We start from the raw sequence: 17,802 nt of genomic DNA on the forward strand, positions 1-17,802 counted from the left end.
AGTAGCCATCCTAATGGGGAAGAGGCGGTATTTCATTGCAGCTTTGATTTGCAATTCCCTAATGATTAGGGATGTTGAGCATCTTTTCATGCACTATTGGCCATTTGCATATCTTCTTTGGAAAAATGTCTATTGAAGTTCTCCGCCCATTTTTGAACGGGTTGTTTGTATTTTTGTCGTTGGGCATCAGGCGCTCTCTCTCTCTAGTCTGGGCATCATTCCCTTGCCAGATAAACTATTTGCAAATGTTTTCTCCTATTCTGGGTGGGATACCTTTTTACTCTGTTGACACTGTCTTTTGATGCACAAAATTTTTTAATTTTCATAAAGTCCAATTGTCTATTTTTTCTTTGGTTGCCTGTGTCTTTGGTATCAGACCCAAGAAATAATTTCCAAATCCAACATTGTAAAGTTTCTGCCCCATGTTTTTTATGAAAGTTTTATAGTTTTGGGTGTTACATTTAGGTCTTTGGCCCATTGTGAGTTAATTTTTGTTTATGGTGTTGGATAAGGATTTAACTCTATTTTTTTTTTTTTATTTTTCCTTCAGAAGGAAACATTCCTTTTCTTTCTTTCTTTTCTTTTTTTTTTTTTTTAAGATGGAGTCTCCCTCTGTCATCCAGGCTGGTGTGCAGTTGTGCCATCTTGGCTCCTTGCAACCCCCACCTTCCAGGTTTAGGCAATTCTCCTGTCTCTACCTCCCGAGTAGCTGGGACTACAGGCGCGCTCCACCATGCCCAGGAGTCTTGGCTAACAAGACAGGTTTAGCAGGGTGATTCTGGCTGAGAGTCCCTCATGAAGTTGCAGTCAAGATTCTTCCAGATTCATTCTTTCACTCAAGACCTAGCTACTGATCCCTCCCACCCAGTCACAGGCGCTGTGCCGGAAGCTAGCAAGCTCAATGAGGCATTCTTGTCCTCCAAGAGCTCACAGCTCTTAGGAGAGACATCTAATCAATAAATAATTATTGGACATAAACATGCTAACATTGAAGGTCTTTAAAAAGTGCTTATGTTGTACTTGCACAGAGTTCAAGTACAGAGGAGAGAGGAAGAGGCTGATCTGCTTGATAGGGTTTTTCCAAGCAGGAAGAGTAAGGGAAAGAGAAGGCTGAGAAGAACCCGCAGGCAGTGGGACACGACAAAGGTTATATCCGTCGGCTGAGGGGGCTGATTAGATCCATCTTCAGAGGGCGGGAGCTGTTCTCAGGACACTCAGCAGGGACAGTAAATTCCAGACCACACTGTCTGCACCTCCTCCTCGGCATCAGTGACCATTCAAAAAGAAAAAGGCTGGTTGCCATGGCTCATGCCTGTAATCCCACCAGCACTTTGAGAGGCTGAGGTGAGTGTATCACCTCAGGTCAGGAGTTCCAGATCAGCCTGGCCAACATGGTAAAACCTTGTCTCTGCTAAAAATACAAAAATTAGCTGGGTATGTTGGCAGGCACCTATAAACCCAGCTACTTGGGAGGCTGAGGTAGCAGAATCGCTTGAACCCAGGAGGCAGAGTTTTCGAGATAGCACCTCTGCACTCCAGCCTGGGCAACAAAGTGAGACTCTGTTAAATAAAAAAAATCAATGGTAAAAAACATCTGGATAGGAGGAGGAGTGGGGAAATTACCATTCTGAGAAGTGAAGTGTCTTGGAAAAGGTGCTCCCAGGTCTGTGGACACAGCTGTAGCTATGGATGATCATAGGTCCACTGATCGGAATCTAGCATCAGTCCCAGCAATAAGGTGCTATTAACATGTAATCAAAGGCTCATGTCAATGTTAGAGTCTCCAAAACACACACAATTATGAAGACTTAAGACTCCAACTTTTTCTTGAGCACAAAGTCAAAGTTTCTTGGTTCTGCACTCCTTTAAGAAGGATTTTGCCAAGCCCAGCACATGCTTGATTGGCAGCTTGGGTGGAGTCTACACCATGGATGGACGGGAGAATTGCTCTCCTAACGGGCGGCTGCTCCTGTCATAGTTAAGAGTTCTAAAATTCAAAAGAAGTCTGGAAGTGGAACTGCGTTCGTCAGAAATTTGATAATGGTGCTTATTTTTTTCCCACAAATAATAATCCAACAGATGATCACACACAACCCATCAAACATAAAAGTCTCCTTCAGACTCTTCAAAGAACCCTAGGTGAATGAAAACTTACGTCCATAGTGACGATCAGAATAGGCAGTGGCTGTTAATTCTGATGTCTTCTCCCTCCTCCTGTAAAGAGAGTGAACACGTGTTCTCGTGTCAGGTCTGTCTTTGTGCCAGCTCTGTGGAAGAGCAGGTCGAGTTCTCCCTCTAGTGGAGAACTCCATGCTCGCCAGGGCTTTCTGTCTGCCGTTAATCTCTGGACTCGGATTTGACGTGTTGCATTTCAAAAGTCAAGTTAATGATCAGTTTTATGAAATTGGGAATTTTCTCTCTTTTCTAAGCCAAGTTGAATAAGAAGCAAATTTCTCTTTTTTTCAGGAATAACAAGAACTTCATGAGGCTGTTATCAGACACCCACATTATAGTCAATCATATTGTGATAATTTTCTGTTATTTTATTTTATTATTTTGTTAAATTTTATTATTCTTTTGAGGCAGAGTCTTATTTTGTTACCTGGGCTGGAGTGCAGTGGTGTGATTATAGTTCTCTTCAGTCTTGATCTTCTGAGTTCAAGCCATCTGCCTACCTCAGCCTTTTTGGTAGCTGGGACTCCAGTTGTGCACCGCCATGTCCGAATAATTTTTTGTTTTTATATTTAGTAGAGATGAGGTCTCATCATGTTGCTCAGGCTGGTTGCAAACTCTCATTTTGACAATTCTCTGTCTCCCTGTGAAAGAGCTCATGGAAGGTTTACCAAACCCATCCAAAGCTGCCCTGCCCGCTTCCAGCTCCTGGAATGCTGGGAACATTTTAAACCCCTAGGTGGTGACTGAGCAGCTCCAAGCTTCTGGAAGAATTGGCAAAACCCGAGCTATCTGAAATAAAAAGAAGAAATTGTTGTTGATTTTTAACCTGTTAAAAGAAGGATTTGGTTCCCCAAAATGAATTATTTGCTGTGTAATGCTTGTTACTTACTGTATCGATTATATTTGAGAAAATGAAGAATAATATGAAAAGCAAAGCTGTAACTTGTAATTTTGGCTCTGCTAAGCTGCTCTTTTCAGAACAGGAACTCTGTGTAAGAGAAAAACCACACACAGAGAGAGATGACTCTCTGACTGCCAGAGAGAGATAACAGCATGTCATAAGCAGCTCGTTGCAGAGAGTCTATAAACGAGGAGAGGCTTATTACCAGATTCATTTCCCAGGAAAGGAATATTGATTATGGCCCTGGAAAGGGAATGTGACCCTTATGGAGAGCCTATAAACGGATGCATGAGGGGCATCTGTGATGAGGAAGAACCTCTGTGTTGAGATTAGGATGTAAAAGTCCTTCTCTCCACTGCTCCTCCAGGCCTGCATGGGGGTCTCACTCCTCTTGCAGTTTTGTGGTCAGGCTGGTTGTCTTGTGTCAGATCCTGTTCCCCCTGCAGCAGTGAGCCCAGTGCTTTTCTTGCTGATGATATAAGTTTACGTTTAACCTCTATTCTTGCTGAGGTTTATGGTTTCCATGTTGACATTGGGATCTTGGTGCACCAGTCTTAAAAATGTATTCTTTTTCTATGATCATTGCCACACTGTTGTGTAGCCTCACCCCGCTCCCCTACTGAAAGAGCCTAACAAAAAAACTGAGCTTTTCAGGGGAATTTTAAACATCCACGGAGTGGCTTTATATGGGGTCTACGCTGGGCCCAGTTTTGAAGAAAACTGTTTCTTTGTCTTCTTTTTTCTTTTTCACCAACCACTTGATTACTTTGAGAGATCTTGAATCCACATTGGTTTATTGGGAGCTGGTCTTCCAATATTGGAGGTCTCCCATCTGGGCCTGGGGGCTCCAGCCTGCTCTGAAGTCTTCTGGGGTGTGAGAGTCATTACTTGTCATCCTTTGCCGTTCCCTCTTTGATAGCTCACTTTCTAACTGCTAGACAGTCCAAACACATTCCCTGGAGCACCTACCCAGTGGTTCTAGTTTCTTCCCCAGAGCTTGTCAAAACATCTCTCAGCCTCTTCCCAGACCATGCTGCGTCTGGCAAAGACAGACAGGCCATGATGGCCTCCCGCTGTTCTCCAAGCTAAACTGAGGCCCTCTGACAGGTCTCATATGCAAGTGAGTCAGGCGCCAAAGGGCAGGGCTAGGATGCAAATATTTCTCACTTTCGACTGTCTTGTTTCCATTAACCTATCTCTTCTGCAATCCCTCTAGCAATACGTGAACACTTCAGTCTGATTAATTTTCCTATCTTGTCCTTGCAACTGAAGAAACATTTTTATAGCACTTTGTGGTTTAAAATTATTTTCATGAACAGCAGGCAACTTGTGAAGTAGGTCTTATTGCCTCTATTTTATGCAAGTGGAGAAGTAGGCTGCAGCTCAGAGAGGTTCTCATGTGGGTCCTCTAAGCATGGTCCTCTCCCCACAGAAGCAGCATCTTTGGGGATCTGTGAATCATGTACATTCCCAGGCCTATCCCAGACCTATGGAATCAGAAACCCTGGGGTGGGCCGGCAATTTGTGTTTTCACAAGCCCTCCCAGTGTGACTCAGATGCAGGCTCAAGTGCAAGAAATCCTGCCTCAGCTATGGGTGGGCTGCCCAGGAATTTGTTAGATTTTTAAAAAAGTAAACAAAAAACAAGAAAACACCAACACATTGACGTTCTGTAGTACGTTTAGACTTTCCCCCAAATCCTCCCTAACTCCTCACTTTGATCTAGAAGAAGCTACTTTTATCATAAAAGCAGAACTAATCACAGGCCATGGTTGTTTACCGACGAGCACATTTGGTCTTTTGCAGATTACCTCTCAGAGGAGAAGAGGCTTAAAGAATCCCCTCTGTTCGACAGGGATGTAAGAGAGCAGTTAACTACTGCAGATAAAGAAACACTTCAAGGAGCAGCTAAACCAGGTTGGAATCTATACAGCATGAACTAAGTGTGATGCTGAAATAGAGACAACTTCAGAATGTGTCTTTTGCCTTTTATGGTAATTTAACTGACACCTTTAATTCACCTGCAAAAGCATACAATGTGCATTTAAAATTTGTGAATGAAACCAACTCCAGAGGCTGGTGCCGTGGCCTATGCCTGTAATCCCAGCCCTTTGGGAGGTCGAGGCTGGGGGATCACCTGAGGCCAGGAGTTCAAGACCAGCCAAGCCAACATGGCAAAAACCCATTCCTACTACAAATACAAAAAGAAATTGGCTGGGCATGGTGGCAGGCACCTGTAATCTCAGTTACTCAGGAGGCTAAGGCAGGAGAATCTCTTGCACCCAGGAGGCGGAGGCTGCAGTGAGCAGAGATTGTGCCATTGCACTCCAGCCTGGGCAACAAGAGTGAGGCTCCATCTGAAAAAACAAAACAAAACAACGAGAACTACAAAAGCCCCAACGCCGGGAATTTCACGACCTTTCCAAAAGATGCTACTTTTATATTGTGTCTGCACAGCCAGGGTCCTTAGTAACATGGGCATGATATTCTGAGTCCCAGCCAGTGCTGGTCTGAGGGTTTCTGGCAACCAGGAGGGATGAAGTGCCACGTGTGGGCCTAGTTCCAGATGAGCTTCACCCTTGCTCATCCCTGAGCTCAGGCCTGTTCAGAGTGGCAGAAACTCACCCATGCTGGCACCAAGCACAGTGCCGCCCTCCACACAGCCACTCCCTGTCAAAATTATACCCGGCTGTCACTTCCTAATGGTTAGAAGTAATAAATGCCGAATTATTCCAACAAGACTTTAGAGCTGTTGGATGAGCCGCCTCTTGGCATAGCATAGCTGAAGGTGGGAGGCTGCACATGCCCTGTTTTCTCCCCATCACCCAAGAAGGCCCTGGCTCAGCTCTCCTGTCTGCATCACCGGCTGCCCTGGACAGCTCTCCACATGAAACCAGCTGCCACCCGGGATCGTACCTCCATGTCCGATCTCCCTGATGTCTTTTTCTTTTTTGGTCACATTATAAATGGGGTGACAGTTGCTCTGGGAGATCCTGATGTTGACTGGGTCTCCTTCTTTTGGGATCTGGCTAAGACTGCCTTGTTTTCCCGAGCTTGTGCTCAGCGGTATTCCCATCTACTCTCACAGTCTCTGTGAGTCCTCACAGGGGCTCTGGAGCTGGGGATCATCTCTGGCGTTATGTTTGCCTCGTGCTGGTGCCTATGTGAAATCCCCCAAACCTACACACATGAGGCAAGTTGTGTACACAGGAGATTTTCCTGAAGCCAGGGGCAGAGGAGGGGCAGCATAGAAGCGGTTCCATCCGTGCCCTGTGAAAAGCTGCAGACAGAATATTGGCCTCCATTGTTCTTAAAAGCCTTTGCAGTACGATTTCTCAACCTCCTCTAGTGCCCCTGCCTCCCCTCACCCCATCTGAGCTCTCCTCTGCCCCTCTCTTTACCTACACACTGCTCTGTGGGGCTTGCTTCCTGGTTCCTTTGTTATGTGCCAGCCCAGACCCTTAGCGTCTCGTCTCCACGCAAAACGTCTCATCTCATCACCAGATAGCAGAGAAACGCATTTCCCCAAACAGCCAGTTCCTTCTCGAGAGGCCTGGAAACAGTGGCTAAGATGCCAAGGTTTTTATTCTGTTGTGAACGGAGTGAACAGGTGTCTCTTGCAGGTTTAGTCCTGGTTGTGGGTAGCCCAGTGGGGATCTCTGTTCACTTTGTACTGTGTCTTCTTGTTTAGATGCTCACTCCAGGATGATGCCCTGCAGGCAGCTCCTGAACTTCCTGCAGAGGACCACCATCATGGCCGCAGTCTCAGGGGTGGCCGTCCTCGCAGTCGCTGTGCTGTTGCTGTTAGGGTTGGCCTCATACATCAGGAGGAAACAGCCATCGTGAGTGACACTGCCATGGCCTTCCTTCCAAGAACCTGCCGGTGTTTGAACTCACGCTGCCCCCAGGGCTTCCTGCTGATATGGATTTAGGAGGGCAGGAGCTGCAAGCCTGGCTGTGCTTCAGCATCCCCTGGCCTGCTCTGTAAAGCACACAGGACCCAGCCATGGGTTTTAGGCACAGCCTGGGTGACTCTGATGCATAGCCGGGTTTGGGGATCCCTGGGTGGGCCAGGTTTGCCTCTCAAGGCCACTCCCATTCGGCCAGACCTGTCCCCATATTGAGGACTCTGGCTGAAAGGTTGGTAAATAGGAATACAGATTTAGGAAAGAAAGGAAAAACACAAATCTAAGAGGGTCTGGAGGGCTGAAGCCATGAAGGCGAATGAGACCAGGGCTGATATTCTGCTCATTCACCTTGGCACAGCCGCCCTGCTTGCTAGAATACTGAAAGCCTTCCTCGAGCTGCCCACTCACTTCCTGATCTTCTCCGGGATCCTGCAAATGAAGGGTTAGTGCCTGGCACAGCCGTGGCTCTCCATGGCTCTGCTTCAGTGGTGGTCATTTTGACTGGTCAGTGTCCGTCTATGCCAGTTAAATATTTTGGTTAGGCCTCTAGATGAGGGGGCTCAGGCACAGAGGCACTCACCATGAGCAGGCACCAGAGAGCAAACGGTCTGCATGACGATGTGTATGCAGAACTGCATTTTGAAATTGCTGCTTCTTGCCACATCCCAAGGGTCATGGACCACAGAAGGAAAAGCAGCTCCCCACATCCCCTCAGGTCCTGCCCGACACTGCACTGAGTGCTCAGCTTTCCCCTAGAGCAATGGACTAGAGGCGTGTGATGAGGGGCACTGTCCATTCCCACCCCTACCCACCCTCCGACTCCAGAGGTAGCAGTATTTAAATTTCTCCACAAGAGTGGCATTGCTTTCCCTCTATGCCAAGGCTCCTGGGACTGGTGACCCATTCAAGCCACCTCCCTCCACCCCCACCTCCAGCATCCTCTTCCTACCAAGGCTGCACCATTGGGCCTACCATTTTCCCTCCATGCCCCTTGAGATATCAGCAGAGTGGTCAGAACTGTCACCCCTTCCCATAGGAACCAGTCAAAGCTGTGGGTGGCCTGAGTTAGTTAAGAGAAACTGTGGGGAAGAGAGTTTCCCAGAGGCTCTGTGCTGCCCAGAGGCAAAAAGAATTTCACAGATGAAAAACCTTACTGATGGGCAGCAGAGTCCTCACCCTCGGAAACGCTGGCCTCCACCCTTTCCAACCGGTAGGCGGCAGGAGCTCCTGCGTGCTGAGCTGAGCAGTATGGTTTCTTTGCTTTGTTTTAGATCTCCTCTGGCAAACACGAGATACAATATTTTTATAATGAATGGACGGACATGGTGGCAAAATTCTGGAGAAAATAATTTCACAAAATATGCAAAAAAACAGACACAGTTGAAGTGCAGTTCCTGTGTCTAAGCCAGGTCGCCGGGCCATCAAACCAGGACTTGAAACCACGATGCGAGGACATTCTCCATGTGCACATCACAGGGAAGCAAGTCGACTTCTGGCTGGGAGATGTATTCTACTGAAGCGTCTGCTTCCTGTCCCAATCTCGAATGGACCGAGAAAAACTGCTTTACCACAGGACACTTGTGGCAAAATGGTACTGATGGCCTACACCAGCGAACCCGACAGACGATGGACTTATCATTTAATAAAGCGTTGATTCATTTATTCAGTTGTTCACTGAACACATATTAATAGACCACCTCACATGTTGACAATATCAAAATACGATGAGGAAACTAAGAGTGACCCAGGCGTGCATTCTGCCCCGAGGAAGATCACAGTCTAGGGTGTGAACACAACCATACTAAATAGTTTTTATGGGAGTGGGAATACGGAAAGTATTATATCTGCAAAGAAACTGATAAGAAATGTGCAAGCTCCCAGGAGGTGATTTTCTGCTTGCATGATCAGGAAAAACAATGGGGTAATTGAGAGTGTCATGAAGTGGGGTTATTTCTAAAGCTGTGATCAGGATTAAGGGAAACCAACGAAGAATGGCAAGGCACCCTGGAGTGAGCGGGAGTGGGAGCTGGTACCATTAGGGGAGGGGCAGGTACGAACATCTGGAGAACTCAGAGCCTCTGACAGGTTGTAACCTTTGGTGGAGGAACAGGACCACACTGGAACCCCCTACAGGGGATATCGGGGCAATAAACACCCTGAACGCCTGCTCCTGGCACCCTTCAATCTCCTACAAGTGGCTTCCAGTGGCCACTTACCAGGGTGACTTCCCTCAGTGCACAGGTCCCTTTGGGGAAGGCTGAGAGAAAGATTAGCAGTGTACATTTTTGACAGTGTAGTAGGGCTCTTCCTCAAGGAGATCCAACCTCCCCATCATTCAGTGGTTTTGGGCTATATAAACCAGCTCATGTCTGGGAAGTAATTGAGGGACTGCTACTCTATTTTGGTGATTCAAGTTAGACTTCTAATCATACAACACGGAACTGCCCTACTTGCACAGATCAAGTAGGAATTTAGTAGGTTGCTTATCTGTTTCTTTCCTAGGGATATCATGATCAACTAGCAGGTGTCAAATATCCCCGAGAGTCTGACTATTCCGGTCAATGTTTTGACACCACTGTTCCTAACAGCAATCATATCCACCTCGCCTTTGACAAGAAGTGTGACCACTTAGACCTTACCATCCTGGGATCCAACTATGTGCATTGCATTTTGGGATCCCAGTTTGCTGGTAGCAGTTCCCATAGTCATTTCTGACCCGCAGAAAAGAGCGACTACAGAGCTCTCAAGGATCCCGGAGCCCTTCTCACAAATGTATTTCGCGTAGTCATCATAAAACCTGTATTATCTGGACCTTTCCAGGGTGGGTGAGCAGGTCTTACATGATAATCTTCACTAACATTTCAGACTCCTTAAGCCTTTGGGTCCATTCCTCCATGGTATAAGAAGACAGTTCTGGCATTTCAACTTCATTTACTGTAGGTTATCAGTGCACCTGTGTTTCAGCTAACCAACCAAATGGAGCCCTTTCTAACCCCTCAAACAAAACACTGATCCAGAACCTCTGCTCCGTGGGCTCATACTAATAAATTCAGCCCCATGCAATGCTGCGTTCCTTCCGTCATTACCTCAACCCTTCTATCCATGTCTATGCGCATTCCTCACACTTACATCTGTATACATTAGGAAAATAATGCAACTCTTTCAGTGTGAAGTGAAACTTTTGTTGTTTGGGTCACTTTGTTCCTCACTCTTTGGGACCTACTGGAACTTGAGTGTAGTTATGGGTCTAGAAACAAACAGGAGTGGTAGAAGTGCGTCCTCGGAGAACTGATGGGGTCTTGCTACAGGACCTTAGGTGAGGCCATTACAGGGTTCTACAGAAAATTCAGGGTTAACCTACTCACACAGGGTGGAAAGGCTACTTCTGTCGGCAAACAAGACTCAGCAGAATTTAGGGATTTGATACCCCCAGCTTCACCGGGATGTTCCCATACGTCCCCGTTCCAGTTTTTAGGATCTCGTTTCTCTTCAATCAGTTCTCTTACTTTAACCGTCTGCAAGTGCACTGCAGTTCAGTCACTTTGGTTTGGTTTCCAGAAATCTCAGCCCTGCAGCTGCAGGAGATAAGGATTTCTTTCAGGACAGACATAAAAGTGTTTTTTTTTTTGAGACTGAGTCTTGCTCTGTCCAGTGGCATGATGTCAGCTCACTGCAACCTCTACCTCCCAGGTTCAAGCGATTCTCCAGTCTCAGCCTCCCGAGTAGCTGGGTTACAGGCATGCACCACCACACCCGGCTAATTTTGTATTGTTAGTAGAAACAGGGTTTCTCCATGTTGGTCAGGCTGGTCTCAAACTCCCGACCTCAGGTGATCTGCCCACCTCAGCCTCCCGAAGTGCTGGGATCACCGGCATGATCCACCGCGCCCAGCCTTCCTTTCTTTTTAAGGCTGAATAATATTCTATTTATGTATATACCATATTTTCTTTATCCATTTATCTGTTGTTGCACACTTGGGTTGCTCTCATGTCTTGGCTATTGTAAATAATGCTGCAATGAATCTGAGAGTGCGAATATCTCCAAGATCCTGTTTCCAATTCTTTAGGATATGTATCCAGAAGTGGGATTGCGGGCTCATATGGTAAATCTATTTTCAGTTTTTGGAGGAGCCTCCATATTGCTTCCGCAGCAGCTACACTGTGTTACAATCCCACCAGTGTGTGCAGGCTTCCCATTTCTTCACATCCTTACTAACACTTGTTGTTACACATGTGCTTGAGTATCTAAAACATCCGGAATGGGTGCTGAATTTTCTTCAAGGTCCTTTCAGCATCCATGGAAGTAATCATATGATTTGTTTCCTTAAGTCTAATAACAGTATATATATGATAATAATGAATGTCCTCATGGCAAACCATCCTGCATTTTTAGAATGAATTCCAATTAGTCAGACCGGGGCTTGGAGAGTCCAGTCACTGCTCAGGAGTCTTGGGCCTGGGCCCAGCTTTTTTCAGCACATCTGTGCTGTCACTCAGGCTGGCAGGGGACTGGGAAGGAGCCTTGGGGTTCCTTTAGCCACCAAGTATAGATATGTAGACTGAGCCATGATTTATAACTTTCAGTTATTGATACATATGATGGGCGTTCCTCCATTTGTATTCTTTACTGATTTTTTAAAATTGTCACAGAGCACATATAACATAAGATTTACCATCTTACCATTTTTAAGGGCACAGTTCAGTGGTATTAAGCACATTCGTGGCGTTGTGCCACCATCACCAGCATCATCTCCAGAACTGTTTTCCTCTTATGAAACCCGTACTCTATACCCATTAAGTAATAGCCATCCAGTCCCCTTCTGCAGCCCCTTGCAAGCACTGTTCTACTTTCTGTCTGATTTTGACAACTGTAAATAGCTCACATAATAAGCGGGGTGATAGAGTATTTTGTCCTTTCGTTACTGACCTTTCATTTTGCATGGTGTCCTCAAGGTTCATCCATGTTGTAGCATATGTGAGAATGTCCCTCCTTCCTGAAGCCGAATCGTATTCCATTGTATGTATCTACCATTTTTCTTTGCTCACTTACCCTTGATGGGTTGCTTCCACGTTTTAGCCTTGTGAATGAAGCTGTTATGGATGTGGATGTACAGATAATTCTTTGAGACCCTGCTTTCAGTTATTTTGGGCGTACGCTCAGAAGTGAAATTGCTGGGTGATACGGTCATTTTGGTTTTAATTTTCTGAGGAACCGCCATACTGTTTTCCATGATGGCAGTAGCATTTTACATTCCCACCAACAGCACACTGGGGTTCCAGTTTCTCCACTTCCTCGCCAACATGTGTTATTTTCTGTTTTTCTTTTTTAATTCTTAAAATTTTATTTATTTATTTATTTTTGAGGCAACATCTTGCTCTGTAGCCCAGGCTAGAGTGCAGTGGTGCGATCTTGGCTCACTGCAACCTCCACCTCCTGTGTTTAAGCGATTCTCCTGCCTCAGCCTCCCGACTAGCTGGAATTCCAGGTATGTGCCACTCTACCTGGCTAATTTTTTGTGTTTTTTAGTAGAGACAGGGTTTCACCATGTTGGCCAGGCTGGTCTTGAACGCCTGACCTCAGATATTCCACCCGCCTCAGCCTCCCAAATTGCTAGGGTTACAGGCGTGAGCCACTACACCCGGCTTATTTTCTGTTTTTTTTGACAGTAGCCATCCTAATGGGGAAGAGGCGGTATTTCATTGCAGCTTTGATTTGCAATTCCCTAATGATTAGGGATGTTGAGCATCTTTTCATGCACTATTGGCCATTTGCATATCTTCTTTGGAAAAATGTCTATTGAAGTTCTCCGCCCATTTTTGAACGGGTTGTTTGTATTTTTGTCGTTGGGCATCAGGCGCTCTCTCTCTCTCTAGTCTGGGCATCATTCCCTTGCCAGATAAACTATTTGCAAACGTTTTCTCCTATTCTGGGTGGGATACCTTTTTACTCTGTTGACACTGTCTTTTGATGCACAAAATTTTTTAATTTTCATAAAGTCCAATTTTCTATTTTTTCTTTGGTTGCCTGTGTCTTTGGTATCAGACCCAAGAAATAATTTCCAAATCCAACATTGTAAAGTTTCTGCCCCATGTTTTTTATGAAAGTTTTATAGTTTTGGGTGTTACATTTAGGTCTTTGGCCCATTGTGAGTTAATTTTTGTTTATGGTGTTGGATAAGGATTTAACTCTATTTTTATTTTTTATTTTTCCTTCAGAAGGAAACATTCCTTTTCTTTCTTTCTTTTTTTTTTTTTTTTTTTTAAGATGGAGTCTCACTCTGTCATCCAGGCTGGTGTGCAGTTGTGCCATCTTGGCTCCTTGCAACCCCCACCTTCCAGGTTTAGGCAATTCTCCTGTCTCTACCTCCCGAGTAGCTGGGACTACAGGCGCGCTCCACCATGCCCAGGAGTCTTGGCTAACAAGACAGGTTTAGCAGGGTGATTCTGGCTGAGAGTCCCTCATGAAGTTGCAGTCAAGATTCTTCCAGATTCATTCTTTCACTCAAGACCTAGCTACTGATCCCTCCCACCCAGTCACAGGCGCTGTGCCGGAAGCTAGCAAGCTCAATGAGGCATTCTTGTCCTCCAAGAGCTCACAGCTCTTAGGAGAGACATCTAATCAATAAATAATTATTGGACATAAACATGCTAACATTGAAGGTCTTTAAAAAGTGCTTATGTTGTACTTGCACAGAGTTCAAGTACAGAGGAGAGAAGAAGAGGCTGATCTGCTTGATAGGGTTTTTCCAAGCGGGAAGAGTAAGGGAAAGAGAAGGCTGAGAAGAACCCGCAGGCAGTGGGACACGACAAAGGTTATATCCGTCGGCTGAGGGGGCTGATTAGATCCATCTTCAGAGGGCGGGAGCTGTTCTCAGGACACTCAGCAGGGACAGTAAATTCCAGACCACACTGTCTGCACCTCCTCCTCGGCATCAGTGACCATTCAAAAAGAAAAAGGCTGGTTGCCATGGCTCATGCCTGTAATCCCACCAGCACTTTGAGAGGCTGAGGTGAGTGTATCACCTCAGGTCAGGAGTTCTAGATCAGCCTGGCCAACATGGTAAAACCATGTCTCTGCTAAAAATACAAAAATTAGCTGGGTATGTTGGCAGGCACCTATAAACCCAGCTACTTGGGAGGCTGAGGTAGCAGAATCGCTTGAACCCAGGAGGCAGAGTTTTCGAGATAGCACCTCTGCACTCCAGCCTGGACAATAAAGTGAGACTCTGTTAAATAAAAAAAATCAATGGTGAAAAACATCTGGATAGGAGGAGGAGTGGGGAAATTACCATTCTGAGAAGTGAAGTGTCTTGGAAAAGGTGCGCCCAGGTCCGTGGACACAGCTGTAGCTATGGATGATCATAGGTCCACTGATCGGAATCTAGCATCAGTCCCAGCAATAAGGTGCTATTAACATGTAATCAAAGGCTCATGTCAATGTTAGAGTCTCCAAAACACACACAATTATGAAGACTTAAGACTCCAACTTTTTCTTGAGCACAAAGTCAAAGTTTCTTGGTTCTGCACTCCTTTAAGAAGGATTTTGCCAAGCCCAGCACATGCTTGATTGGCAGCTTGGGTGGAGTCTACACCATGGATGGACGGGAGAATTGCTCTCCTAACGGGCGGCTGCTCCTGTCATAGTTAAGAGTTCTAAAATTCAAAAGAAGTCTGGAAGTGGAACTGCGTTCGTCAAAAATTTGATAATGGTGCTTATTTTTTTCCCACAAATAATAATCCAACAAATGATCACACACAACCCATCAAACATAAAAGACTCCTTCAGACTCTTCAAAGAACCCTAGGTGAATGAAAACTTACGTCCATACTGGCGATAAGAATAGGCAGTGGCTGTTAATTCTGATGTCTTCTCCCTCCTCCTGTAAAGAGAGTGAACACGTGTCAGGTCTGTCTTTGTGCCAGCTCTGTGGAAGAGCAGGTCGAGTTCTCCCTCTAGTGGAGAACTCCATGCTCGCCAGGGCTTTCTGTCTGCCGTTAATCTCTGGACTCGGATTTGACATGTTGCATTTCAAAAGTCAAGTTAATGATCAGTTTTATGAAATTGGGAATTTTCTCTCTTTTCTAAGCCAAGTTGAATAAGAAACAAATTTCTCTTTTTTTCAGGAATAACAAGAAGTTCATGAGGCTGTTATCAGACACCCACATTATAGTCAATCATATTGTGATAATTTTCTGTTATTTTATTTTATTATTTTGTTAAATTTTATTATTCTTTTGAGGCAGAGTCTTGTTGTGTTACCTGGGCTGGAGTGCAGTGGTGTGATTATAGTTCTCTTCAGTCTTGATCTTCTGAGTTCAAGCCATCTGCCTACCTCAGCCTTTTTGGTAGCTGGGACTCCAACTCTTGTTTTGACAATTCTGTATCTCTCTGTGGAAGAGCTCAAGGAAGATTTACCAAACCCATTCAATGCTGCCCCACCTCCTTCCAACACTTGGAGGTCTCCCATCTGGGCCTGGGGGCTCCAGCCTGCTCTGAAGTCTTCTGGGGTGTGAGAGTCATTACTTGTCATCCTTTGCCATTCCCTCTTTGATAGCCCACTTTCTAACTGCTCAACAGTCCAAACACATTCCCTGGAGCACCTACCCAGTGGTTCTAGTTTCTTCCCCAGAGCTTGTCAAAACATCTCTCAGCCTCTTCCCAGACCATCCTGCGTCTGGCAAAGACAGACAGGCCATGATGGCCTCCCGATGTTCTCCAAGCTAAACTGAGGCCCTCTGACAGGTCTCATATGCAAGTGAGTCAGGCGCCAAAGGGCAGGGCTAGGATGCAAATATTTCTCACTTTTGACTATCTTGTTTCCATTAACCTATCTCTTCTGCAATCCTTCTAGCAATACGTGAACACTTCAGTCTGATTAATTTTCCTATCTTGTCCTTGCAACTCAAGAAACATTTTTATAGCACTTTGTGGTTTAAAATTATTTTCATGAACAGCAGGCAACTTGTGAAGTAGGTCTTATTACCTCTATTTTATGCAAGTGGAGAAGTAGGCTGCAGCTCAGAAAGGTTCTCACGTGGGTCCTCTAAGCATGGTCCTCTCCCCACAGAAGCAGCATCTTTGGGGATCTGTGAATGATGTACATTCCCAGGCCTATCCCAGACCTATGGAATCAGAAACCCTGGGGTGGGCCGGCAATTTGTGTTTTCACAAGCCCTCCCAGTGTGACTCAGATGCAGGCTCAAGTGCAAGAAATCCTGCCTCAGCTATGGGTGGGCTGCCCAGGAATTTGTTAGATTTTTAAAAAAGGAAACAAAAAACAAGAAAACACCAACACACTGATGTTCTGTAGTACGTTTAGACTTTCCCCCAAATCCTCCCTAACTCCTCACTTTGATCTAGAAGAAGCTACTTTTATCATAAAAGCAGAACTAATCACAGGCCATGGTTGTTTACCGACGAGCACATTTGGTCTTTTGCAGATTACCTCTCAGAGGAGAAGAGGCTTAAAGAATCCCCTCTGTTCGACAGGGATGTAAGAGAGCAGTTAACTACTGCAGATAAAGAAACACTTCAAGGAGCAGCTAAACCAGGTTGGAATCTATACAGCATGAACTAAGTGTGATGCTGAAATAGAGACAACTTCAGAATGTGTCTTTTGCCTTTTATGGTAATTTAACTGACACCTTTAATTCACCTGCAAAAGCATACAATGTGCATTTAAAATTTGTGAATGAAACCAACTCCAGAGGCTGGTGCGGTGGCCCATGCCTGTAATCCCAGCCCTTTGGGAGGTCGAGGCTGGGGGATCACCTGAGGCCAGGAGTTCAAGACCAGCCAAGCCAACATGGCAAAAACCCATTCCTACTACAAATACAAAAAGAAATTGGCTGGGCATGGTGGCAGGCACCTGTAATCTCAGTTACTCAGGAGGCTAAGGCAGGAGAATCTCTTGCACCCAGGAGGCGGAGGCTGCAGTGAGCAGAGATTGTGCCATTGCACTCCAGCCTGGGCAACAAGAGTGAGGCTCCATTTGAAAAAACAAAACAAAACAACGAGAACTACAAAAGCCCCAACGCCAGGAATTTCACGACCTTTCCAAAAGATGCTACTTTTATATTGTGTCTGCACAGCCAGGGTCCTTCGTAACATGGGCATGATATTCTGAGTCCCAGCCAGTGCTGGGCTGAGGGTTTCTGGCAACCAGGAGGGATGAAGTGCCACGTGTGGGCCTAGTTCCAGATGAGCTTCACCCTTGCTCATCCCTGAGCTCAGGCCTGTTCAGAGTGGCAGAAACTCACCCATGCTGGCACCAAGCACAGTGCAGCCCTCCACACAGCCACTCCCTGTCAAAATTATACCCGGCTGTCACTTCCTAACGGTTAGAAGTAATAAATGCCGAATTATTCCAACAAGACTTTAGAGCTGTTGGATGAGCCGCCTCTTGGCATAGCATAGCTGAAGGTGGGAGGCTGCACATGCCCTGTTTTCTCGCCATCACCCAAGAAGGCCCTGGCTCAGCTCTCCTGTCTGCATCACCGGCTGATCTGGACAGCTCTCCACATGAAGCCAGCTGCTACCAGGGATCGTACCTCCATGTCCGATCTCCCTGATGTCTTTTTCTTTTTTGGCCAGATTATAAATGGGGTGACAGTCGCTCTGGGAGACCCTGATGTCGACTGGGTCTCCTTCCTTTGAGATCTGGCTAAGACTGCCTTGTTTTCCCGAGCTTGTGCTCAACGGTATTCCCATCTACTCTCACAGTCTCTGTGGCCAGGCTGCTCTTGAACTCCTGACGTGAGGTGATCCAGCAACCCTGGCCTCCCGAAGTGCTAGGATTACAGGCATGAGCCATGGCGCT

The 17,802-nt window shown here is 45.9% G+C and overlaps 1 protein-coding gene across 9 annotated transcripts in view; it reads left to right on the forward strand.

Moving 5' to 3' along the window:
- The window catches only part of C14H2orf92 (chromosome 14 C2orf92 homolog), a 44,829-nt gene extending 36,184 nt beyond the window's left edge, over positions 1 to 8,645 (forward strand). For all 9 annotated transcript variants that reach the window (XM_078348694.1, XM_078348689.1, XM_078348691.1 and 6 more), the window contains 3 exons: positions 4,882 to 4,992; positions 6,767 to 6,917; positions 8,255 to 8,645. In XM_078348694.1, coding sequence (XP_078204820.1) covers positions 4,882 to 4,992; positions 6,767 to 6,917; positions 8,255 to 8,387 — 395 coding nt within the window. In that variant the 3' untranslated portion in view covers positions 8,388 to 8,645. The remainder of the gene's footprint in view (positions 1 to 4,881; positions 4,993 to 6,766; positions 6,918 to 8,254) is intronic.
- Positions 8,646 to 17,802: the final 9,157 nt, after the last annotated feature.

Source organism: Callithrix jacchus, chromosome 14 (assembly GCF_049354715.1).
Source record: "Callithrix jacchus isolate 240 chromosome 14, calJac240_pri, whole genome shotgun sequence".
Taxonomy (NCBI): domain Eukaryota; kingdom Metazoa; phylum Chordata; class Mammalia; order Primates; family Cebidae; genus Callithrix; species Callithrix jacchus.